This window comes from Phocoena sinus, chromosome 20 (assembly GCF_008692025.1).
Source record: "Phocoena sinus isolate mPhoSin1 chromosome 20, mPhoSin1.pri, whole genome shotgun sequence".
NCBI classification, from domain to species: Eukaryota; Metazoa; Chordata; class Mammalia; order Artiodactyla; family Phocoenidae; genus Phocoena; species Phocoena sinus.
In genome coordinates this window covers 43,071,072-43,097,084 of record NC_045782.1, presented here as the reverse complement: position 1 = coordinate 43,097,084, position 26,013 = coordinate 43,071,072, and the positions used below count along the sequence as shown (strand labels likewise).

The following is a 26,013-nucleotide window of genomic DNA, read 5'->3' as shown; positions in this document are numbered from 1 at the left end:
TCCTAGTGTCCTAATTTGCTCTCCTTAACAGTTTCATAGAACCTGGACAGCCTTCGTAGCAGCCCTAGATATTGAATAAGCTGGTTTAACAACGTTAATTTTAAAGCAGCTTTTGTGGCTTTTTCCTTATGGCAAAATACATATATGTTTATTGTAGAACATTTAGAAGATATAGATAAGACAAAAAAAAAGAAAATATCCCATCCTACCTTTAATTTAATCCATTAGACACTTTGGTTTATATCCTTCCAGTGTTTTTTTTCTAATTTATTTATAGAAATAATTTTTAAGTTAAACAATTTCAGAACAAACTGCTTTGTGCCCTTCTTTTTTTACAGTTTCATTGAAGTATAATTTACATACAATTAAATTCACCCATTTAAAATGGAAAATTTGATGAGTTTTCATAAAAATCTGTATTTGTGCAACCACCATCATAGTTAAGTTTTAGAACAACCCCATAACGTTCTCTCATGCCTTTTAGCAGTTGTAGTCTGCCTTGTAATTGTGAATGTTATTCTTTTGCTTGAAATATGCTTTTTTGAAAAAGATTATTAATTTATTTTTAATTTTTGGCTGCATTGGGTCTTCGTTGCTGCGTATGGGCTTTCTCTAGTTATGGTGAGCAGGGTTAATCTTCATTGAGGTGTGAGGGCTTCTCATCACATTGTCTTGTTGCGGAACACAGGCTCTAGGAGCGCGGGCTTCAGTAGTTGCAGCACGTGGGCTCAGTAGTTGTGGCTCATGGGCTCTAGAGTGCAGGCTCAGTAGTTGTGGCGCATGGGCTTAGTTGCTCCGCGGCATGTGGGATCTTCTTGGACCAGGGCTCGAACCTGTGTCCCCTACATTGGCAGGGAGATTTTTAACCCCTGTGCCACCAGGGAAGCCCTGAAATATGCTTTTACGACATAATTTTAATGACCCTTGTATTGTTTTGTATAGCTGTATCATAATATATTGGACAATTAGGCTACTTTAAGTTTCTTACTATTAAAAATTCACCATGAGAAAAATCCTTATAACTAAATCATTTTGTACATTCATAATTCTTTTTTTTTAAACGTCTTTATTGGAGTATAATTGCTTTACAATGGTGTGTTAGTTTCTGCTTTATAACAAAGTGAATCAGTTATACATATGTCCCCGTATGTCTTCCCTCTTGCGTCTCCCTCCCTCCCACCCTCATGATTATTTCTTTAGGATTAATTTCTAGAAGTGGAAGTGCTGAATGAACGGTTATAATTAGCTCCGTTATTAAGCTCTGGGAGGTCAGAGCATTTTATCTGTTTGCTCACTGTTAGATATCCAGGTCTGAGAACAGGGTCCACCACACAGTTTGCAACTCAGGAAATAATTGGTGAATGAATGGCTGAGTACCTGTTGCTATACTGTATTCCATCAGAGAGAGGCCAATTTATGCTGTCATCAACAGTGTGATAATTTAATAGAATATATTACTGCACATTTAAAATTTTCCAAGACAGATGTACTTAAAAATATTCTGTCCTGTTATCACATTGACCCAAGGAAATATTCCAGGAATTCTAATATTTTGGCATCCAAGTTAAATCTCTTAGGTTGCCTGTTATACTCACAGCCATACCAAAAAAAAAAAATCTCTTGTCAAACCAGAAATTTTGTCTTTTATTTAGAAAATGTAATCACTTATCTATAATGTTATCTATTTTTGTCCCAAACATAACATTATAAAGACTGGCAAATATACTTAGACAGTTTTGTTTGTTTGTTTGTTTTTGTGGTACACGGGCTTCTCACTGTTGTGGCCTCTCCCATTGCGGAGCTCAGGCTCCGGACGTGCAGGCTCAGCGGCCATGGCTCACGGGCCCAGCCGCTCCGCGGCATGTGGGATCTTCCCAGACCGGGGCACGAACCTGTGTCCCCTGCATCGGCAGGCGGACTCCCAACCACTGTGCCACCAGGGAAGCCCACTTAGACAGTTTTGAATACTCAAGGTAACACAAAATTACTTCAAGGTTATTTCATTAAACAGTTTTGGGATCCTTCACTATCTTCATTGTTTCTTCCTGGCATGTTATAATTTTACATTATAAGCCACTGTCTCCATCAATATGGAACATGTATTTTCCTTTTTCTAAAAGGAAAAAAAAAGTAATGGATGATATACACTTAAATACAAAATAATAAATTTTATATTATTTATATTTTTCCACAATAAAAAATTGCAACCCCTCAAACTTGTAATACAGTTATACATGTGCTCCTTTATTAAATGCATTAAAGAACAACAACAAGCATAATGGATGAGATCACCTTAAAAAAATTTTTTTTGGTAAATACCTAGGAGTGGGACGGCTGGTTTTCTTGCTTATAAAATTCCTATCTAGCTATCCTTCATTCTGGGAATTTTTCTCCAGGCATACATAGCACTGATCAAAAATAACACTACTTTTGTTTAGCAATGGCCAGAAGTCTGGTCTGGAACCTTTTTTATTGAGTGATAAAACTTGAAAAGAATATTCTTTCCAACCAAAATCCATCTTTAATCACAACTACTACAAAACTGTTACTCACTCATTGACCTTAACAGTGAAGAGGGAGTGAAATCAGCTATTCTTTAGGGTAATCCAAAAGATCAGTCTGAAAGTGTGTGGCTAAGGAGCCTTACGAAAACCCAAATCTAATCAAGGTTTCTTGGGGGATTGCGAAATTATTCCCTGAAACTGAAGGGTCATTGTCATCTGCTGCCTCTGGCTTCTTTCACAAATGATAAAAAAACTAATGCCACTTAAGTCACATAAACTCCGTGCTTATTGCTGAGAGGGCTGTTAGGAGGTCAGAAGGGCAGCCCTGTGCTGAGGTAAGTGCAAGCTTTGCTTTTCTCCTTCCTGCTGAGGCCCAGGCAGTTTTGAACCAGGTAGGGACAGTGGAGTGCAGCTGGTTGCTAGGGAAATAACCGCAAGGCATCTATCTACTAGCAAGAATTAGGAAAGGGAAACCATACTATGACTTAAACTTTTTTACTGGTCAGAATTCCAAAGATGTCAACATTTCCAGCTGCTAAGAATGTATTAGACAAAAGCAAGAATAATTTTGATATCTATGAAAAAGCAGTTTGCGATGAGCTGTTTAGAAAATGTAGAAATTTCATTGTCGAAACCCTTTGAAGCCTTTCCATTTTGTTCTTCTTCCTGTGTCACATTCACTAATATCCGAAGAGGAAGAGAATGCAGAGTTGTGGAAGGAATTTCTATTCACATAGGCATCATATAACCTTAAGTCCTTTGGGGAAAGTAATTCTTGGCAGACATTCCAGGACCATGTATAAGTAGAAAAGGTGTCATAAAAGGACTCATTTTTACTGTCTATCCCAATCAAATCCCCTCGGATCTTCCGCCAGAGGTTTAGCATTTGTTTCCGGTGCTCAAGGGCAATTCCCAAGTTATAGGTATCTGTAGCTCTCTTTACCTGCAGTGAGAGAGCAGAAGTTTACAGTAGTTACCTTAAAATGTCTTTGGTTTGTGGACCACAATTCTAGATATCCTAAGAGTTATGTTCCCAGGTTACTTGAAAGTCACTGAATTTATATATTGGGTAGTGCCTCTTGAGGACATGTGAGTTAGGAGTTGATGGACAATGAAAATGTATTACTTGGGAATAATGAGATTTTAAGAAATTTTATAAGAATTTAAAAACACAGTAGGCTAAAATAGGAGGAAAGTGGGATGGAGATAGGCTCTGGATATAATAGGAGTGCCAAGGATGGCACTCAGTCCAGCCTAGGGCAGGGAGGGAGAAGATGCTGAGCTGAGTAGGTCCTCAAGGACTTGATTAAATCGAGGGAGTGGGTGGTGATGGGAAGGTGTTCCAGGGAGAGGGAATAGCATAAACAACGGCTCAAAGGCAATACATCCTGGAGCTGGTAGGGGGAGTCCAGGCACTTTGGTATTGCTGAAGTGTCAAATTTGAGGAGAGGCAGGCCAGGTGTTGTTGCTGTAATCAGGCCCTGAGACTTGTTCTCAGTGAGGTTGGGCATAGTCCTTTCATCAGTGAAAATCATGCTGTAGTGAGACACTTTTCTGTTGGAAGTGAGATAAACCCCTCAGTTGTATGGAGCAAAAAATATAGTTGAAAAACCCTGTCATCTCTGAGAAGGAAACATTCATTTCCTAAGCAGGACAGTGACAGGCTGGATCTTCTTCGGATTCATTCCTCACAGCAGCTGTGTGGAGGATGGGTGGTGCTCTGAGGAAGGGATAATCATTGCAGGTTGCTGTTTAGGTAAAGCCTAATGAGGACCTCAGCTGAGGCAGTAGTAACAGGATGGAATAAAGGGGACAGATGTGAAAAATCTTTGGGAGAATGAGAGTAGCCAGATTTGGTGATTGGTGGATGTGAGGAGTGAAGAAAAAGTATAAATTAAGGATGGCTCCTGGCCTTCTAGTTTCAGTGCCTGGGTAGATGGTAGTATCAACAACTGAGATATGGAATCCTCAAGAAAGAGCCAGTTTGATATAGAAGATGATGAATTCGGTTTTGGACATGTCCAGTTTGATATGTGGTGAGACAGCAGGGTAGAGATGTTCATCAGGCAATCGGTGAGATGAGGAAGAAGTACTGGAAAGAAGTCTAGGCTAGTGACAGCTAAGAGTTATCAGGTATATAGGTGGCAGCTGAAACAAGGAGGGTAGATTGAGATAGCTCAAAGAATACTCACCCTAGCTGTTCCTTTACTTAATGCAGAGATCCCCAATGTTCTGTTGCGACTGGGTTATAGGGATGCCAAATTACTGGTATTCTCAAGTTTCCTAGCCCTTGAGGCAGCTAGCACCTCAGGGCTGGAGCCCTTTGGCTATAAGCGACCTCCATTTACGCCAGTGTGAATTTATGCCATGATGAGACAGAGGTTGGGAGTCCACTCCTTTGCATTCTTGTGGCATGCTGTACTGACCTCCTGTAGTCCCGTTTATCCCAATGTATTATTACTGCTCCTTTCCTTCTCCGTGTCTCCCACCTTACTGCTAGCTCATTGAGGGTAGGAACTGTGTTTTTTATTCTGTGGTATCTCATAATCTCAGAACTTTGTTAACACTGGATAAATATTTACTGAACAAATGAATGTATATAATAATAAGAGCAGTAGGATGAGACTAGAAAACTAGGAACCATCAGGACTTAAGGAGGGACATCCCTGGTGGCCCAGTGGTTGAGAATCTGCCTGCCAATGCAGGGGACACAGGTTCGAGCCCTGGTCCAGGAAGATCCCACATGCCGTGTAGCAACTAAGCCCGTGCGCCACAACTTCTGAAGCCCACATGCCTAGAGCCCGTGCTCCGCAACAAGAGGAGCCACCACAATGAGAAGCCCGCGCACCGCAAAGAAGGGTAGGCCCCGCTCACCGCAACTAGAGAAAGCCTGCGTGCAGCAACAAAGACCCAACACAGCCAAAAACAAAGACTTAAGGAACCTATATGTCCATCGACAGATGAATGGAAAAAGAAGATGTGATTTATATATATACAATGGGATACTAATCAACCATGAAAAAGAATGAAATAATGCCATTTGCAGCAACATGGATGGACCTAGAGATTATCATACTGAGTGAAGTGAGTCAGACAGAGAAAGACAAATATCATATGATATCCCTTATATGTGGAATCTAAAAATAGATATAAATGAATTTATTTACAAAATAGGAATAGACTCACAGATGTAGAAAACAAACTATGGTTACCAAAGTTTGAAAGAGGAAAAGGGGGAGGGATAAATTAGGAATTTGGGATTAACAGATACATGCTACTATATATAAAATAAACAAGGGCCTACTTTACAGCACAGGGAAATGGAAAAGAATCTGAAAAAGAATATATTTATATGTGTATGTATAACTGAATCACTTTGCTGTACACCTGAAACACTGTAAATCAACTATACTTCAAAAAAAAAAGACTTAAGGGATGAACCTTCAGGAAAGAGAAGAGAGAGGAAAGGACACAGAACTACAAGGAGAATTAAAGATGCAGTATTGTAAATGTTAAGGAAGTAGCAAGTGTCTAGGAGAGCCTGATCATTAGTGTCAAATGCAGAAGGGAGGTGGTATAAAATAAATACACCCCAGTCTGTCTCTAGAGGACAAAAGTTGCTAAGAAGTCAGGGCACAAGAGTAGACAGGTGGCACACAGTTGTGGTTAATCCACAGTTGTGAATTCTGAAGCCAAGCTACCCATGCTTATAATTCTGGCCCTATTACTTCCTAGCTGTGTGCCTTTGGGCAAGTCACTTAACCTCTCTGTGCATATGTGTAAAATGACATATGTATACCCATGCTTATAATTCTGGCCCTATTAGTTCCTAGCTGTGTGCCTTTGGGTAAGTCACTTAACCTCTCTGTGCATATGTGTAAAATGACAAAGAGTAACAGTGCCTACCTCAAAGATTTGTTGTGATAAGTAAATGAATTAGTACCTGTAGAGCACTTGTAGAGTACTTATAGAGCACAGTGCCTGACACCTAGGAAGCATACTTAAACTACTATTATTACAATTATTCTTTTAGCTGCCATAATAAAGATGCATTCACTCATCACAATTCCCTGATTATACCACTCACTGTGACCGTTGGTTTACTACCTTAATTAGTTGCTATTTCCAGCATGAAACAAATGAATGTCCCAGAAATGATGCTGGGTATGACTCCATAGGTGATTAGCAGGATGAATTATAACAGTTAACACTTGAACCCATTTGATTATAGAGCAAGAAATATCATTACAATGGATGAAAATAAGAAATGATCTGGTCTTATTTTAAAGACATAGCTGTCAGTGGTTTCTCTGAAGGTGTTCAACAGAGAATACTCACATGCTGTTTAATAGCGGCTGCATCAGCCACTGTCCAATTCTGCTTTCTCTTGAGTATTTGGTCGATGGCGAGGATGTCAGTTGGGTAGCCTGAGGCACGGTCGATAGGCTTTGTATTTGCTGCCTTTATGAACATTTAAAAAGGAAGGTTAGTAATATATTTTAGTTGAATTATATAACAAAGACAAAAATACACGGAAGTGTATTGTATTATGAAAGGGTGTGTATATGATTTACAAGGTTATTTCTACAGTACTTGTCAGTTGTTTTGGGGTACCTGGTATAGTGCCATGTGTAAATGGGCATCTAGCAAACTCTCTTTCTTAATAGTGAAGCTTACTCATAAGAGGAGTATAGACCACAGGATGGTTTATGTTTGGGATGGATATGGAGGGTAGAGAGGAGTCAACTCCATCCTCACCCAAACTTCCAAAGCACTAAAAATGAATGTGCCCTCCACAAAGTACAACATATACTACTCCCAAAATTCTCACAGGGAACCAGCCATCTGTTATTTTTTTACTGTTCCTGGGCTACTGAACAATGTTGGTGGAAATCATGTAAATATGCAGATTGCTTTCTTTGAAAATGTGTATGACCCAGTGTCATCCAGGCCCTCAGTATTGCTTGACATTACTTTTCTTCATTTGCTGTAAACTCTCTTACAGTCCTCATAGCGGCTGCTGGAAAACCAGACCTTCAAACTCCCTTAGCTGCGCTGCACTGGCTTGTGGGATCTTAGTTCCCCGACCAGGGGTGGAACCCAGGCCCTTGGCAGTTGAAAGCGCAGCGTCCTAACTACTGGACCGCCAGGGAATTCCCCTAATATGAATTCTTTCAGCTCTTCTTTCCACCTTATGATTTTTCCATCCTTTAACCCATTTTTTCCCTCCTTCCCTCTTATATCTGAGAGTTTTTCTTAATTTCCAAGGTCTCCTCCTGTACCTTATCCCTTCAATTTTCCTCTTTCCGTGGCTGGCTTCATGGGTGTGTGATCTGTGCAGTTACACAGGACCTTATACTTAGAAGGGTCCTAAGTTTGGTTTAATGTTTTATCGTTGCTGTCTTTATTTTTATTTAAAAAAAAATTTTATTTATTTAGTTGGCTGCACTGGGTCTTAGTTGTGGCATGCGGGATCTTTATTTGCAGCATGCAGACTCTTAGTTGCGGCATGTGGGATCTAGTTCCCTGACCAGGGATTGAACCTGGGCCCCCTGCATTGGGAGCGTGGTCTTAGACACTGGACCACAAGAGAAGTCCCTGTTGCTGTCTTTAAATTCTTAATTATTTTTGGACAAGGGGCCCTACATTTTCATTTTGCACTGGACCTAGCAAGTTATGTAGCCAGTCTTGCCCCTCTCCTACATCTTCAAACATCTTCAGTTTCTCTTCTCTTTGAGCAGTGGTTTTCAGCTTTGGCTGCAGGTTGGAACTTTAAAAAATACTGAGCCCTGGGCCCCGTTCCCAGAGATCTGATTTAACTGGACAGGGTTGTGGCCTGGGCACTAGGATTTTAAAAGCTCTCCCCGGTAGTTCTGTTTTGCAGCCAAGATTGAGAACCGGAGGTCTAAGGGTTTTTCCTCCTGGCTACAAATTGTGCTCATCTCTTATGTCCTGAAACAACTTTTTCTAGACTCTGATTCTACATCAAGCTATAGTTTCATGTTTCTGTTAAACTTAAATTTTTGTAAGAGGATTTGATCCCCCTAACCGCTCCTTTGCATTATCAGTTTCTGAAGATGCATAAAAATCTCCCACTGTACTTAGGGATTTGCTTATTCATTTAGTATTCATTTTTACCATGTATAATGCCTTAAAAAGTCTAAAGCCAAAAAAAAAAAAAAAAAAGTCTAAAGCCAGGGCTTCCCTGGTGGCGCAGTGGTTGAGAGTCCGCCTGCCGATGCAGGGGACACGGGTTCATGCCCCAGTCCGGGAAGATCCCACATGCCGCGGAGTGGCTGGGCCCGTGAGCCATGGCTGCTGAGCCTGTGCGTCCGGAGCCTGTGCTCCGCAATGGGAGAGGCCACAACAGTGAGAGACCCACGTACCGAAAAAAAAAAAAAAGTCTAAAGCCAATCCTTATTATTCTGTTAATTATCACCTTATCTGTTAATTTGCTAGGTGTGTACAGATTCAGAATAGTTATATCTTCCTCATGATTTAAAATTTTTTTTCCAAAAAGAAAAGGGACTCCCCTGGAGATCCAGTGGTTAAGAATCCGCGCTTCCACTGCAGGGGGCATGGGTTGGATCCCTGGTTGGGGAGATAAGATCCCGCATGCTGTATGGTGCAGCCAAAATAAAAAATTAAATTAAAAATACTAAAAATTTAAAAATATGTATTTTTATTTTATTAAAAAAAAATTTTATTGAAGTATAGTTGACTTACAATATTATATTAGTTTCAAGTGTACAAACACTAATTCAATATTTTAATAGATTACACTCCATGCAAAGTTATTATAAAATATTAACTATATTCCCTGTATTGTACATTACATCCTTGTAACTTATTTATTTTATATCTGGTAGTTTGTACCTCTTAATCTCCTTCACCTATTTTGCCCCTGTCCTCATCCTTCTCCCCTCTGGTAACCACTAGTTTGTTCTATGTGAATCTGTGTCTATTGTCTGTTTTATTGGTTTGTTTCTTTTATTGTTAAGATTCTCCTGATGATTTTTAAAAATCATTAAACAGCATCTTTATCTTTTCCTTAAATTTTCTTTTCCCCACACTAATGTATGGATAACAACTTATTTTGATTTGTATTTGCCTGATATATATTCTTCTGTCCCTTTGAAGTTTCTGTGTAATAATTTAGGTGTCTCCCTTAAAGAATATATATCTTAAAATTAGTTTTTAAAAAATCAGAAATTTTTTTAATTTGAAAATGATCCTTTCTTCCTTCCTCCCTCCCTCCCTTCCTCCCTCCCTCCCTCCCTCCCTCCCTCCCTTCCTTCCCTTTTATTTTTTTAAACTGGTGTGTTTAATCTTTTATTGTGATTACTGATATATTTGGATTTTTCTGCCTGTTTTGTTTTGCACTTTCTATTTTCTCATGTTTCTCTTTTTTCTTATTTTTTTCTTCCTCTACTGTTTTGGCAGTTATTCATTTTAGTTTTTAGTGATTGTCTTCACATTTTTAATACTTAAAATTAATGTAACAAATTATAGATTTAATCAATATCATAAGCCTCTCCCCAAACAATAAAAGGAATTTTAGAAAGCTTTAATTCTGGGCACTGCCCTCCTCATCTTCCATGTTACCATGGTATTCTATTTTAGTTCTTATTGTCTAATACTCTTCAAACCAGTACTTCTTTTTTTTTTTTTTTTTGTGGTACGCGGGCCTCTCACTGTTGTGGCCTCTCCCATTGCAGAGCACAGGCTCCGGACGCGCAGGCTCAGCGGCCATGGCTCATGGGCCCAGCCGCTCCACGGCATGTGGGATCCTCCTGAACCGGGGCACGAACCCGTGTCCCCTGCATCGACAGGCGGACCCTCAACCACTGCGCCACCAGGGAAGTCCAGTACTTCTTTTTTATTTCAGGGTTTTTTTAGAGGGTAAAACATGCACATGGTTCAAAATTCTGAAAGTATGGTGAGTATACACTGCGATCTCCCTGGCACTTTTCTCTCCCAACACCCTAGTTTCCCTTTCTACAGGCAACCAATGTCATAATTTCTTGCGTTTCCTTCCAGGCCATTTTACAAGAAAAAAATGTCCATATTTCATATTGACTTTTCCTCCTTTTACACAAATAGTTGTGTACTATTCATACTGCCTTGTATCTTGCTTCTTCCATTTGGAGATCTTTCACATCATTGCACAAAGAGTTTCTTAGTCATTAACATGGCTGCAGAACCTTTCACTGTGTGTTTGGAGCCTAACTTAACTAGTCCCTACTAATGGTTATTTAGTCTCCCCCCCACCCCCCACCAATCTTTTGCTAGCAGAACTGACCCTGTAATGAATTACCCTTTTATGGGTGGCATTTGGAATATGTGCAAGGATATCTGTGTATCTTAGGTGGTATCCCAGGAGTGGAATTGCCAGGTCATGAAGGTGACAGAATATGCCACCCCCAAATATGCCACTTTGGCATAGGATTATTTTGAGCTAAAGGCACTTGAAGAACAGCAGGTGTAAGAAGGGTACACTGAGTTCTCCTTTTTTTCCCCTAAATACAGGAGATAAAGCCCCCACATGGAAGATGTCCTTCCTATACCAGGAGGAAAGTAACATTCATATCATTAGGGACAAGGATTCAAGGCAAAGAGAAAGCTGTACAAACAAATTTTGTTTTTTATTCTGTTTTTTATGATTTTTTACATTCTTATTTATTTTTTGGCCACACTGTGCAGCTTGTGGGATGTGGGATATTAATCCCCCAAACTAACACACCATTGTAAACCAGTTATACTACAATAAAGATGTTAAAAAAAAAGACATGAAGATAAATAAATAAATAAACAAACAAATAAATATTCATTCCCACTGGGAAATAAAAACAAAAACCCCAACCCCTAGCCATCAGGGTCTAGATCCATATGAAGGATCCACATCCATGTGAAGCCCCATGAGGGCTTCACCTCTCACCTCTCCCTCAGCCACTCACAGGGTCATTTATGAACATACCATTCTAGCCTTAGGTTCTCTCTTCTTTCTGAAACAAAGGGGTCCTTTTCTTTTGAATGCATTTTTATATGTCACTTTATTTCATTTGGTATTTTTATGTGGTCACATGAGTCTGTGTGATGGGTTGGGCATGGTGAGTGAGTAGGTTGGGTGGGGTAGTGTTCATGTTAGCTCAGTTACTTTCATTCTGAAACTTCTATTTCTTGGTTTCTAATTGACATTTATTGTATATTAGATTAGATGTTGTAATGGACTAGGTTAGAATGATAATATTATGTATTTTCAGTAAGTTTAACTATTTGTTGAAATTAAATGAAATATTTATACCTGGGCTTTAAATTTAGGAACATGGCTATGGAATCTGGTTTGAAATATCATGACTGAAAATATTTGTCATTAAAAAGCACATTACTAGTTCTGTTAAGTTAGAACTTGAAAACCTAAGTATTTAACTGATATGATGTAATATAAATCTCACCTGTGTTTTCCAGTCTTTTTTATGGAAAAAATAGTTCTCAAAGAAATTCAGAGGCTCCTTTCTCCTTAGCATTTCTAATTTCTGTATGTCTTTGAATGGCTTTCCCATCACCACCCCATCCACATTAGGAAACAGTGGAAAGATGGGTATTTTTGAATATGGGCTATCTGAAGGAGGATTGCATCCTAAGAAGATAAAAACTGGTATCACAAATAATGTAAGAAGAAATTCACATAAAAGATATACATGTGGTACCTATTTTGCTCTTTGTCTATTCATCTCCTCAGGGGCCATGCCACCCCTTCTTCACTCTCCTGCTCCTACCACCCACGCATCCACAGACTTTCAGCTTCATACAGGTGTCTGGGGATTCAGGTACATTTGCTTTCAAATGATATCTGTGTGACAGAGACCAGACACTCAGAATAGGCTGTGGCCCTACTCTTAAAGCACTTCGCATTTAGTATTTAATTCTGACCAGTAATATACAAATAAATCCTTTACAACAGTGGGGAGAGGACAAATGGCTCTTACTCTTGAGCTCTTCAAGAAATTTAAATAAATCCTTTTCTTTCATTATTGCAATCCGGGCAGCATTAGCAAAGGTGGCTGTGCTTGAGCTTGGAGGTGTGCATATGTCTGGCTTAAATCTCCTTTTTCCACAACCTGTAGCATAAGGGGTCCACACCATTTCCGAGGTGGTTTCCTGGAATTTTCTTCGGAAATAGCTAGGAAAAAAAAAGTAATTCAGAGGTGGTTAAAAAGTGCTAGAAAGTCCTACTGAAAAAAAGTGCCATAGTCCTACTGAAAAACAGTGCCTGAGTGTTGGACAGAAAGAATAAAAAGTCAAATTGCAAGTTATATATGCTGAATGCATTCATTTTAATTTGTATATTCATTCAATATTATTTATTGAGGGCTTGTTTCTGTGACATTTATAAAACATCTACTGATATTTTCCACAGGCCACTTAATTACTTTATATATGCAGTCCCTGGGCTTTGCCTTCCTTCCTCTTCCCCAAGATTTCCCAGTCTTGTATAGAAAAATACCTATCGATTATGATCCATGTTAGGTTGCTTCTATGTCTTGGCTATTGTAAATAGCGCTGCAATGAACACTGGGGTGCATGTATCTTCTTGAACCATGTTTTTCTCTGGATATATGCCCAGGAGTGGGATTGCTGGGTCATATGGTAGCTCTGTTTTTAGTTTCTTTAGGAACCTCCATACTGTTCTCCATAGTGGCTGTATCAGTTTACATTCCCACCAGCAGTATAGGAGGGTTCCTTTTTCCCCACACCCTCTCCAGCATTTATTGTTTGTAGACTTTTTGATGATGGCCATTCTGACTGGTGTGAGGTGATAATTTACTGTAGTTTTGATTCGCATTTCTCTAATAATTAGCGATGTTGAGCATCTTTTCATGTGCCTCTTGGCCATCTGTATGTCTTCTTTGGAAAAACGTCTATTTAGGTCTTCTGCCCATTTTTGGATTGGGTTGTTTGTTTTTTTTTTTTAATATTGAGCTGCATGAACTGTTTATATATTTTGGAGATTAATCCTTTGTCCATTGATTCATTTGCAAATATTTTCTCCCATTCTGAGGGTTGTCTTTTCATCTTTTTTTTTTTTTTTTTTTTCGGTACGTGAGCCTCTCACTGATGTGACCTCTCCCGTTGCGGAGCACAGGCTCCGGACGCGCAGGCCTAGCGGCCATGGCTCACGGGCCCAGCCGCTCCACGGCATGTGGGATCTTCCCGGACCGGGACACGAACCCGTGTCCCCTGCATCGGCAGGCGGACTCTCAACCACTGTGCCACCAGGGAAGCCCTGTCTTTTCATCTTGTTTGTAGTTTCCTTTGCTGTTCAAAAGCTTTTAAGTTTCATTAGGTCCCATTTGTTTATTTTTGTTCTTATTTCCATTACTCTTGGAGGTGGGTGAAAAAAGATCTTGCTGTGATTTATGTCATAGAGTGTTCTGCCTATGATTTCCTCCAAGAGTTTTATAGTGTCTGGTCTTATGTTTAGGTCTTTAAGCCATTTTGAGTTTATTTTTGTGTATGGTGTTAGGGAGTGTTCTAATTTCATTCTTTTACATGTAGCTGTCCAGTTATCCCAGCACCACTTAGTGAAGAGACTGTCTTTTCTCCATTGTATACCCTTGCCTCCTTTGTCGTAGATTCGTTGACCATAGGTGTGTGGGTTTATCTCTGGGCTTTCTATCCTGTCCCATTGACCTATATTTCTGTTTTTGTGCCAGTACCATATCGTCTTGATTACTGTAGCTTGGTAGTATAGTCTGAAGTCAGGCAGTCTGATTCCTCCAGCTCCATTTTTTTTTCCCTCAAGACTGCTTTGGCTATTCGGGGTCTTTCGTGTCTCCATACAAATTTTAAGATTTTTATTCTAGTTCTGTAAAAAATGCCACTGGTAATTTGAGAGGGATTGCATTGAATCTATAGACTGCTTTGGGTAGTATAGTCATTTTCACAATACTGATTCTTCCAATCCAAGAACATGGTATATCTCTCCATCTGTTTGTGTCACCTTTAATTTCTTTCATCAGTGTCTTATAGTTTTCTGAGTACAGGTCTTTTACCTCCTTAGGTAGGTTTATTCCTAGGTATTTTATTCTTTTTGATGCAGTGGTAAATGGGATTATTCCCTTAATTTCTCTTTCTGATCTTTTGTTGTTAGTGTATAGGAATGCAAGAGATTTCTGTGCATTAAATTTTGTATCCTGCTACTCTACCAAATTCATTGATCAGCCCTAGTTGTTTTCTGGTGGCATCTTTAGGATTCTCTATGTATAGTATCATGTTACCTGCAAACAGTGACAGTTTTACTTCTTTTCCAATTTGTATTCATTTCTTTTTCTTCTCTGATTGCTGTGGCTAGGACTTCCAAAACTATGTTGAATAATAGTGGCAAGAGTGGACATCCTTGTCTTGTTCCTGATCTTAGAGGAAATACTTTCAGTTTTTCACCATTGAGAATGATATTTGCTGTGGGTTTGTCATATATGGCCTTTATGATGTTGAGATAGGTTCCCTCTATGCCCACTTTCTGGAGAATTTTTATCATAAATGGATGTTGAATTTTGTCAAAAGATTTTTCTGCATCTATTGAGATGATCATATGTTTTTTATTCTTCACTTTGTTAATATGGTGTATCACATTGATTGATTTGCGTATATTGAAGAATCCTTGCATCCCTGGGATAAATCCCACTTGATCATGGTGTATGATCCTTTTAATGTGTTGTTGGATTCTGTTTGCTAGTATTTTGTTGAGGATTTTTGCATCTATATTCATCAGTGATATTGGTCTGTAATTTTCTATTTTTGTAGTATCTCTGTCTGGTTTTGGTATAAGGGTGATGGTGGCCTTGTAGAATGAGTTTGGGAGTGTTCCTTCCTCTGCAGTTTTTTTGAAGATCCTTTGGAGAAGGATGGGTGTTAGCTCTTCTCTAAATGTTTGATAGAATTCACCTGTGAAGCCATCTAGTCCTGGACTTTTGTTTGTTGGAAGATTTTTTAAAATTAATTAATTATTTATTTATTTGGCTGCATTGGGTCTTTGTTGCTGCATATGGGCTTTCTCTAGTTGCAGAGAGTGGGGGCTACTCTTCGTTGTGATGCGCGGGCTTCTCATTGTGGTGGCTTCTCTTTTTGTGGAGCACAGGCTCTAGGTATGCGGGCTTCAGTAGTTGTGGCTTGTGGGCTCTAGAGTGCAGGCTCAGTAGTTGTGGCTCACAGGCTTTGCTGCTCCGCAGCATGTGGGATCTTCCTGGACCAGGGATCGAACCCCTGTCCCCTGCATTGGCAGGAGGATCCTTAACCACTGTGCCACCAGGGAAGTCCCTTCTTTCCATTTATATTTTAAGCTCCTTAAATGCAAATGCCACCTATTAAATACTTCTGATCTCCTTAGGAACCAGGTATATGATAAGTAACTACCACACCATAATAACAATAAAAACACCAACATCTGCTAACATTTCCTGAGCACTTACTGGATATAAGCCGCAATACAAGGAGGTGGAAAAGAGCATAGTTTCTGGAACCAGACAGTTTGTGCTGAAATCTAGGCACTCCTACCCCTTTGGGCAGGTTACTTAACTGACTTGTGCTTTAGCTTTTTTAATCTGTAAAGTGGGGATGATAGGGCATATCAGTAGGTGAGGATTAAAATAAATAACGTGTGTATTCTATGCTTATTCTAGTTACTTTCACATAATAGTAATAGCTAACATTTATTGAGCTCTTATGATTTGCTGAGCACTTTACCTGCATTATCACATCTCCTCACAATTTCCCTGTAATTGTGTTATGGGTATTATTATTCTCATTTTATAGATGAGGAAACTGAGGCTGAATGGTTAAGGAATGTGCCAAATTTGTGTACCAACAGCAGGCATTTAATAAATGTATTTGACTTGGAATGAAACGTAGAATGTTGTGCACCCTCTGTTCCACATCTGACCGAGGTGTAGGATAGTATAAAGAGATTACCTGTTGAGCAGCGGAAGGATATTTTACATTGTTGGTGGCATTCTGTATTTTTAAGTCTCTCTAAGTGGGATAGTAGAATGCTTTGAGAGAGTAAGAGTTGAAAAGACTGATAACAGAAACATTTAATTTTTGTAATACAATGATAGACATAGATTGAGGAAATGTATCTTTAGTGATATTTGCTGGAATAAACACATTTGGGTGTGAGAATGTTTCCTTATCCTCTATTCTCAAGTCTAATTCTGGCTCTGGTCCAGTTCAAAGACTACTTTGGGAAGTATGAAATTGCTGTACCTCATCCCAAAGGACCTTTTGACAGCCCCTGGTAGATCCAGTGTGAATGGGAGTATCTTGTATTCAAACTAGATTTCCAAGCTCACCCAAAATCATTCCTGGAAAAGTCTTGTTCCTCTGGGATTCTCTAGCCTAGGGTAGGAGAAGCTGAACTTTTGGCTGTCTTATTGTGGCACATGACTATTTATTTGCCTATACACCTTCTCCTTCGTTTTGGAGCAGATCCGTGGAGTAGGATGTTTGGGAGAGGTGGCTGCCTTGTTAATATCCTCATAAATGCTGCCGAGAAGGTCGTTTTTGTTCTTTCTTTGCCACCTACCTTACTATTTCCATTAGAGCCTTTCTGGGTAAGGCTGAAGTCTCTACAAGCTTTGATAGGATTTCAAACAATAGGATCCCTGGGTTGCCAGCTAAATCTAAACAGCTCTCCGTTTCTGGAACTATGGAGGGAAAAAAAAAATTCAAAATGCCTTCTGAAAAAAAATCTATCATAAAAAGGATTAAAGTTACAGTTGTTTTACTGTATATACAGTATTAATACCAAGTCAAGAACTAGAGAATTACAGAAAAACATTCGAAGTGTGTTCTATTTGGTAAAAAGGTCATTTCGATTACTGAACAGACAAAATAATCATGGAATTTTAAATGAAATACTTTTAGTTCAGTGACTTCTAAGTAAATACAGTAATACATTTAACATAAACATGAATTATGTGTTAAGGACTATTGTTCTATTCTTCTATGTAAAGGAATTGTTGATATACATACTTCTGGTGTGCAAGCAAACCCTTGTTACTATAGTGATACTTGAAACAGTAACTTCTGTTTATACTAAAACAGTTCATAGCTTATGAAAGGATGTATTTTTCAAAACTGTATACAATATTTGGAATTTGGAATGCATTTATCCTAGAAGACATGATATGAATAGGGTTAGATTTTCCAAGGCAGCTTGTTAAACTCATAAACAAACCGTTAGAGGACTAACAGCAATAATTTGAGTACCTCCACTTCATTATAACCTTGTGAGAAAACATGCTCTCGAACCTCCAGCAGACTCTCCAGCCCTCACACTGAGGGCAGAGGCTTCACCAGGGTGAGGAAGATATTTTTCAGGAACAGTGAATTATCTATACTCAAATTTGCCTGAGAGAGAGAGAGAATTTTTCTTTTTCTAAAAGGACAATTTTTCTTCTGTAGGAGGAGTACCTCCCAAAGTAGCACAGGTACTGGTAAAGAATTAAAGTACTATAAAAGGTGACCAAAATTTTCTATACCACTGCCTGAGTGTTCTCATTGGAGTCCAAAAAGCAGTGTCTTCTGCAGAAGGACTTGATGCATTTAAGTTAAAATTCTAAAACTGTATCAATTTCCTTAGCAAATTTTGTTTTAGAGAAGCAGTACAAAAGTAAATCACATCCCAGACTACACCTTCCTGATTGGAGACCTAAATGAATAATCTTTACAGTGCCATGAATTGCAACTAACCATCTGCCATCTATTCAGCAATATTTCTACTCACCCACAGCCTTCAGGAAGCGGTTGTTATCTGTTAGCACCTTTATAAAGTCTGAGAAATTCACCTTCCCATCTCCTGCAACAGAGATCTAAAGCTCAGAACAAGGATATATTTACCTTCCCACTTAACTCCCACCTCTATATTTCTATTATTAGAATATGCCAGAGTTTTACCCTGTTTCCTCTAAAATTAAAGGATAGCGAGTGCTATTAGAGTGTTTGTGTTTCAGTGAAAGAATAAAAATTTGGGTAGAGTTAGTGGAAACAAGTGACACTTTAATTAAATGGTGACTGACACACATGGGATGCTGCTGATTGAATGGGGCTCTGGCAGGTGGGTGAGGAGAGGTAAGATGAGGTACTGTGCTGAATATATATTCCACACAACATACCAGCTTGGGCTACTAGTCACTAAACCAGTATATTCAGGGCTTCCCTGGTGGCACAGTGGTTGAGAGTCCGCCTGCTGATGCAGGGGACGCGGGTTCGTGCCCCAGTCTGGGAAGATCCCACATGCCGTGGAGCTGCTGGGCCCGTGAGCCATGGCCGCTGAGCCTGCGCGTCCGGAGCCTGCGCTCCGCAGCGGGAGAGGCCACAGCAGTGAGAGACCCACGTACCGCAAAAAAAAAAAAAAAAAAAAATCAGTATATTCAAACAAAACATTACCTATATGCTTTAAAAATATCAATAAAAATGCTGTGGCATTTAAGATTCAATATAGGTGGGCTCTAATAATGGAAGGAAGATCTGTACTAAAATGATTCAAACAGAAACAAAGGGCTTGGATTTCCTTGGCAATGTAGTCAGATAGGGTAGGGGGTCCCGGAGGAAGAAAACTAGGCATAACTTTCTTGACATAAGAGAAGCCATTTTAGGCCTAAGCCATTTTGTCATCTAAGCCTGGCCACAGTGCTTGTCCTTGCAGAAGAATACGCCTCATAGTTAATGATTTGAAAGGAACAAAGAATGTAAGAACTGGTATTACCAGGCCAGGAAAATAACTTAACCATATTGTAAACAATATATCAGTTGTAAAGACTCCCAGTTCTGTTTTGAAAGTTGAGATTAGCCTGAAGAGCATTCCTGAGCTGTTTTGCAGGATCCAACCCCCCTTGAGCACTCAACCTTTACCAGAATACCTAGAGCCTAAGGAATGATGCTGCTGACCTTTGCTGACTCTCATAACCTCAATCAACTAGAGCCTGGACTCTGTCGACCTTTGCCCCAAATCTATGCTGAATTCTCCTCTGCTCCAGCCCCTTCATGAATATGCATGCACCCTTAGCTTAAAACCTTCCCATTTTTGCTGTTTGGGGAGACACTGCTTTGGGAAAGATCTCCGGCGTTCTCCTTACTTGTTGCAAGTAATAAAGCCTTCCTTCTGCTCTTTGGCTTGGTTGTATCTTTTGCCTCAACACCCACCAAGAGGTGAAGCCAGTTTTTGGGTAATAGTAACAGGTAATTTTTGAAATTGCCAATGCCTTTGTATCTGTTATTTCAAGGCACCCTCCAAAATGTACATTAGGACAAGTAATCTGAATTTGATATTAAATACGACAGTCACTTTTCATTTCCACACAGGCTTTTTCAAAGACTAGTCCATTTTGTAGCATTAATTTGATTTCATAACTTGTACACCAATAACTTTAAAGAGAAACACATATATGTGCTTTTGGCAAGTGAATGAGGTTTACTTCTCATGTTTATGTAGTCTGAGAAAAAATATATATTTATAAAAATTTTTTATGAAAAAAATAATGACAAGTCAAAGTACTCACGATCAATATCAGCACATCTTAGTTCATTACAGACATCATGCTTGGTTAGATTCACTCCCAACTTAGCTAAAGTGCGCATCATTCCATGTAAATCAATACAGCCAGTTTTATCCTTGTTAAAGAAGTTGTAGGCATCTTGGAAGGCTGGGGAAATGGAATTAGGTTAGGACAGGAATAAATACATATTCTTATGGAACTAGAACAGATATTACCGTTGACTGGAGGTCATGTTCTGAAAAACTAGAGAAATTTGGGTATTTAGTAGACATTTCTTGTAAAGGACAGTGTCCTTCCATGAGATTTGAACTAGAATAAACTAATTGGTGGAAAAGCAAATATGTAGGCAAAATGGCTCTTGAAAGATGTTCATACCCTAATTCCTGGAACCTGTGAATGTATTACTTTACATGACAAAAGGGATTTTGCAGATGTCATTAAGGTAGATTACCCTGGATTATCTGAATGGGTCCCTTATGAAGCAAGAGAGATGTGACAGATGAAGTGAGAGATTCAAAGCAGGAGAAGGACTTGACTCATTGTTGCTGGTTTGAAGATGGAGAGGGCATGTGATGTGGAATGCAGGCAGCCTTAAAGGTCTGAGAGAGGCTCCTGGCTGACAGCCAGCAAGGAAGTGTTTTTGTTTGTTTGTTTTTCGTTTTTTTGGCTGGGTTGGGTCTTCGTTGCTGCGCATGTGCTTTCTCTAGTTGCAGCCATCGGGGGCTACTCTTCCTTGAGGTGTGCGGGCTTCTCATTGTGGTGGCTTCTCTTGTTGCGGAGCACGGGCTCTAGGCGCGCGGGCTTCAGTAGTAGTGGTGCACAGGCTCAGCAGTTATGGCTCGCGGGCTTAGTTGCTCCGTGGCATGTGGGATCTTCCCGGACCAGGGCTCTAACCCGTGTGCCCTGCATTGGTAGGAGGATTCTTAGCCACTGCGCCAGCAGGGAAGTCCAACCTTGTCAGTTTTGAGGAGTGTTGTTCAGGTACTTTGCAGAAGTCCTTCAATTTGGGTTTTTCTGATGTTCTTCTCATGGTTAGCCTGAGATTATGGGTTTTGGGGAGGAAGACCACAGAACTGAAGTGGTGTTATCATCATTTATTAAGGCTATCAACATGACTTATCACTGGTGACGGCAACCTTGATTAACTGGCTGAGGTAGTGTTCATCAGATTTTTCCACTGTAAACTTCCTTCCTTCCTTTTTCATATTCTACTCTTTGGAAGCAAGTTACTAAGGGTAGTCCAGACTCAAGGGACAGAGGGCTCAGGGGAATGGGGAATTAAGCTCTACCTCCTGGAAGAGGTAATATCTACATACATTATTCGGAATTCTCTTGTAAGAGAGGTTTGTCTCTTCTTCATTTAAAAAATTCAATCATGGGACTTCCCTGGTGGCGCAGTGGTTAAGAATCCGCCTGCCAATGCAGGGCACACGGGTTAGAGCCCTGGTCCAGGAAGATCCCACATGCCATGGAGCAGCTAAGCCCATGCGCCACAACTACTGAGCCCACATGCCACAACTACTGAATCCCGTGTGCCTACAGCCCAAGCTCCACAACAAGAGAAGCCACCGTAATGAAAAGCCCGCGCACCACAACCAAGAGTAGCCCCTGCTTGATGCAACTGGAGAAAGCCCACGTGCAGCAACGAAGACACAACACAGCGAAAAAAAAAAATTCAATCATTTATTTCTATCACTAGGGGCTTAACGATATTTATTTTATACTTTGAGTTATAATCCAATACTATTCTATTTATTTTTGTTGTTCAAACTGTTCCAGCTTTGGCTGTTGTGTGCTCTTTCAGGTTCATTTCTGTATCTCCTTGACATGCTCTTGTCCTTTTGTATTTTGAGCATCTCCTTACTTTCTGGCACTGCAAGATATTCCGGGTTCATTTTGTATATTCTCTGCCAAAGCCCTAGAATCAGCCATTTATCCAAGGAACTCTGATTCTTTGATAGGAGACTGACATTGGAAGTCAAGATTTGGGTGCTGGGTATGCTTGTTGCTATGGGGGTGTCAGTGCTTTTAAGTCCTCTCAGCAAACAGAGCTAGGAAATATATGCACATACACTAACCCATGTATACACACATATCATATTATTTCTTGATCTATCCATCTGCATCCATTAAGTTAAACATGAGTTCACACTAATGTCTCACTCTAATCCAGTTCCACTGCTTCACTTTAGCCTTCTCCCCTTGTTTATCTGAAACTTCCTACTCCAACAGAGAGAAACCTGGCTCCCACCATCCACCATTGAGTCACTTATTTATTCAATTGTCGTATACATGTACAACAGTTTCAGGATTGTTAATGTATACCCCTATGAGAAACAACTTTACTAACTAGAGTATATTGTGTGTTGTTTATGTATAGCTCCTTCTGTGTTCAGTCTTACAGTTTCTAGTCAAAATGTCGTTTTCAGAGTTACATAGGTCAGCACCTCCCTCTCCCCGACCTGACTTATACTTTAACAGGATCACTGTGGCTATTGTTAGAACAGACTTTTGTAAGGATTTGGGTAGAAGCAGGGAGACTAGCCTCAGGTAGGAGGCTATTGTGGGTGAGCAATAACAGTGCTTTAGACCAGGGTTGTAGCAGTAGAGGTGGTATAAATCTCGATATATTTTAAAGGTAGAGCCAATGAGATTTCCTGATGGATTTATTTATTTATTTATTTTTAAAAATACACATTTCTTCATTCATTCATTCATTCATTTATTTATATTTTTGGCTGCATTGGGTCTTTGTTGCTGCACGCAGGCTTTCTCTAGTTGCTGTGAGTAGGGGCTACTCTTCGTTGTGGTGGGCGGGCATCTCATTCTGGTGGCTTCTCTTGCTGTGGAGCACGGGCTCTAGGCACGTGGGCTTCAGTAATTGTGGCATGTGGGCTCAGTAGTTGTGGCTTGCGGGCTCTAGAGCGCAGTCTCAGTAGTTGTGGCACACGGGCTTAGTTGCTCCACAGCATGTGGGATCTTCCCTGACCAGGGCTCAAACCCGTGTCCCCTGTGTTGGCAGGCGGATTGTTAACCAGTGTGCCACTAGAGAAGTCCCTCCTGATGGATTTAGAGGTAGGGTGAGAACGAAGAGTCAAGGATGACTCCAGAGTTTTTCCAGAACAAGTGGAAGGATGAAATATCATTATCTGAGATGGGGAAGGCTATGGGTAGGTCAAAGTTTAAAAGTAAGAGGCTGAGGGGAGGGGAGGATGGGGAGTTACTGGTTAATGGGTCTGGAGGTTCAGTTTGGGATGATGAAAAAGTTCTGGAGGTGGATGGTAGTGATGGTTAGAGGACATTGTGAACATATTTAATGCCACTGATCTGTGTGAACTCTTAAAAATTGTAATTTTTATGTTATGTATATTTTACTACAATAAAAAAAAAAGAGTAAGAGGAACATATCAAGAGTTCAGTTGTTTTTGTTTTTTTTTTTTTGGCCATGCCATGTGGCTTGCAGAATCTTAGTTCCCTGAACCTGGGCCCCCGGCAGCGGCAGCATGGAGTCCTAACCACTGGACGGCCAGGGAATTTCCCAGGAGTTCAGTTTTTGACATGTTGAGTTTGAGGTGTCTATTAGACATACAATTGGAGATGTCAGGTAGGCAGTTAGATATGAGCCTGGAGCTGGGGAGAGAGACCTGGCTGGACATATACATTTGGGAATTGTTGGCATATAGGTATTTAAAGCCTAAGACTAGATGAGATCACCACATGTGTGAGTGGGATGAAGAAGAGAAGAGGATCAAGGACTGAGCTTGATCAGGAATGATATAATAGAGAGTGAAAAAAATTGGTGTTGGAGAGGGGGGCACAGTTTCTTTGGTCGTATCTTTGAATTTGAGAGAGGAGATGTGATCTAGTCCACAATGGAAGGATTGACTTTAGATAAAAGTATAAAGTTCATTTGTGGAAGAGGGAGGAGGGCAGAGTTTGTGGGTACAGATGCTGGTGGGGGTAGATATGGAAGTGGGAGTCTGTGGAAGTTCTATTCTGATTGCAGAATCAGAATTCTCCGATTATAAAGGGGTAGGAAGCAAGGATATCAGTTGAGAGTGAGGATGGTAGCAGATGTTGGGGATTTGGAGGTGTTCAATAAATATTTGTAAAATGAACAAATTAACCTGTCATAGTGCTTAATCCTCACGACAACCACATTTTCTAGTTTCTGTATTTGATGCTTTGATATCTGGGGCCTTGCTGATCCTGGAGGGCCTGCCCCTCCCATAACTAGCCAGTTCCTAGCGATAGTAAAGGACTTGCCTGTGAGTATGTTCTTCATATATATACAAACCAACCAATCCAGAGACCATATCCCCAGTCACCAACTTTCTTAGGCTCTTAAACTCTGGGCTACTGTTCCTCTGTCCTAATCACTGCAGGGCCAGGTATCAGACAACTAGGGACAGCCCTGAAACCCAGAGCTCACTGAAATGATTTACCTAGCCAATCCTAAACCTGCTTATCCTGCCTTGTCTATTCCTTCCTGCAGAAACCAAACTAAGGCTCTTGCCCACTTCCCTCTACCCTTTGCCTTTTGACTGACCCTGGTGCTTCCCTCTTCATGGTGTGCTGTGTCTCTTACTTTTAGGGATCTCTGAGAATAAAATACTTCTTCCAGGACAGTTGTTTCTATGTCTGTATGTATAAAAATACCTGATTAAAACAAATAGTGGGTACCCTTAAAGCACCAATGTATATTAATGTACTTCAGAAACCTTGAAGTTGTATAAAGCCATAAACTGTTACTATTAAGGCATTTAGTTCAGTTTTACAGTGAAAAATGAAGTTCTGATTCTGACAATTTTTTGTGTTTCCCAAACCAGCTTTCCTAGCAATAAAGGTGTTTTTTTGATTCCTGTCTCTTGGAGGAATGTCTTAGTTGGTTCCAAACTTGGAGGGGTGAAGCATTAACCTTCTCAGAACCCAAACACAGCCATGCTTGTTTTTTTTTTTTTTTTTTTTAGTTTTTCTAGTGTGTCATGTTTTCCCTTTTCTCTGGGCCTTTGCAGATTCCACTCTACCCAGAACACTCCCTTCTGTGCTCTTTGTCTGATTTACTCATTATTCAGCTTTCGCTGGGACTTCCCTCCTTTCCTTACTAAGTTAGGACACTTTCTTTTATGCTCCTTTAACTCTATACTTTCCCTATCATTACTTGTGTCATGTTGTAATTTAAATGGTTCAATCAACAAATTCATGGTTTAACTGTCTTCCCTGTAAGACTTCCTATTAGGGCAGGGAACATGTCTGACCTGTGTTTCGTCTAGTACACTGTTGGCTTTAAGTAAGTATTTGTTGTTTGGATGAATGAACTGTAGTGAGGGTAGCTCATTTTATCATTATAATTTTTTTCTATGATAAATCCTGAGACTTTAGTTGTGTTGATACTGCTTTGCTACTTAATTTCTATTTGACCTTGTATTTTTTCTTCTCCACACCACAAGCTCTCCTTGGAATAAAAATATTTGGCCAGGACTGTCTAAATTCTTTAAGATGTCTATTTGAAAGTAATCCCCCAGGACTTGCCTGGTAGTCCAGTGGGTAAGACTCCACGCTCCCAATGCAGGGGGCCCAGGTTCGATCCCTGGTCGGGGAACTAGTTCCTGCATGCATGTGGCAACTAAGAGTCCTCATTCTGCAACTAAGAAGTCCGCATGCTGCAACTAAGAAGTCTGCATGCCACAACTAAAGATCCCACATGCTGCAACTAAAGATCCCGCCTGCCACAATGAAGATCCCACGTGCTGCAACTAAGACTTGGCACAGCCAAAAAATAAATAAATACTAAAAAAAGTAATCCACCTTCCTTCCCACAAATTAGACATTGTATCATAAAATATAGATATTTTTTGTTTTTAAATAACAGAGTACTGTAGACAACCTTTGAAATCCCAGATCTCCCTTAGAGAAAAAAAAAATGCTAAGATATATTAAGGGGCTTTTGT

The 26,013-nt window shown here is 40.0% G+C and overlaps 1 protein-coding gene and 1 long non-coding RNA gene across 5 annotated transcripts in view; one reads left to right on the top strand and one right to left on the bottom strand.

The window, feature by feature from the left end:
• Positions 1 to 1,976: 1,976 nt before the first annotated feature.
• The window catches only part of EFCAB3 (EF-hand calcium binding domain 3), a 33,970-nt gene continuing 9,933 nt past the window's right edge, over positions 1,977 to 26,013 (bottom strand). For 3 of the 4 annotated variants that reach the window (XM_032617046.1, XM_032617044.1, XM_032617045.1), the window contains 7 exons: positions 20,066 to 20,209; positions 18,292 to 18,363; positions 17,089 to 17,209; positions 12,494 to 12,687; positions 11,960 to 12,144; positions 6,843 to 6,965; positions 2,984 to 3,447 (listed from right to left, as the gene is read on the bottom strand). In XM_032617046.1, the coding sequence (XP_032472937.1) occupies positions 3,127 to 3,447; positions 6,843 to 6,965; positions 11,960 to 12,144; positions 12,494 to 12,687; positions 17,089 to 17,209; positions 18,292 to 18,363; positions 20,066 to 20,209 (1,160 nt within the window). In that variant the 3' untranslated portion in view covers positions 2,984 to 3,126. Of the gene's footprint in view, positions 3,448 to 6,842; positions 6,966 to 11,959; positions 12,145 to 12,493; positions 12,688 to 17,088; positions 17,210 to 18,291; positions 18,364 to 20,065; positions 20,210 to 26,013 lie in introns of all 4 variants that reach the window. The other variant, XM_032617047.1, reaches the window with a different exon arrangement.
• LOC116745915 lies at positions 9,169 to 25,817 on the top strand. Its single transcript, XR_004347582.1, has 3 exons — positions 9,169 to 9,180; positions 14,424 to 14,433; positions 25,588 to 25,817. It is a non-coding gene; the product is annotated as an uncharacterized LOC116745915 (long non-coding RNA).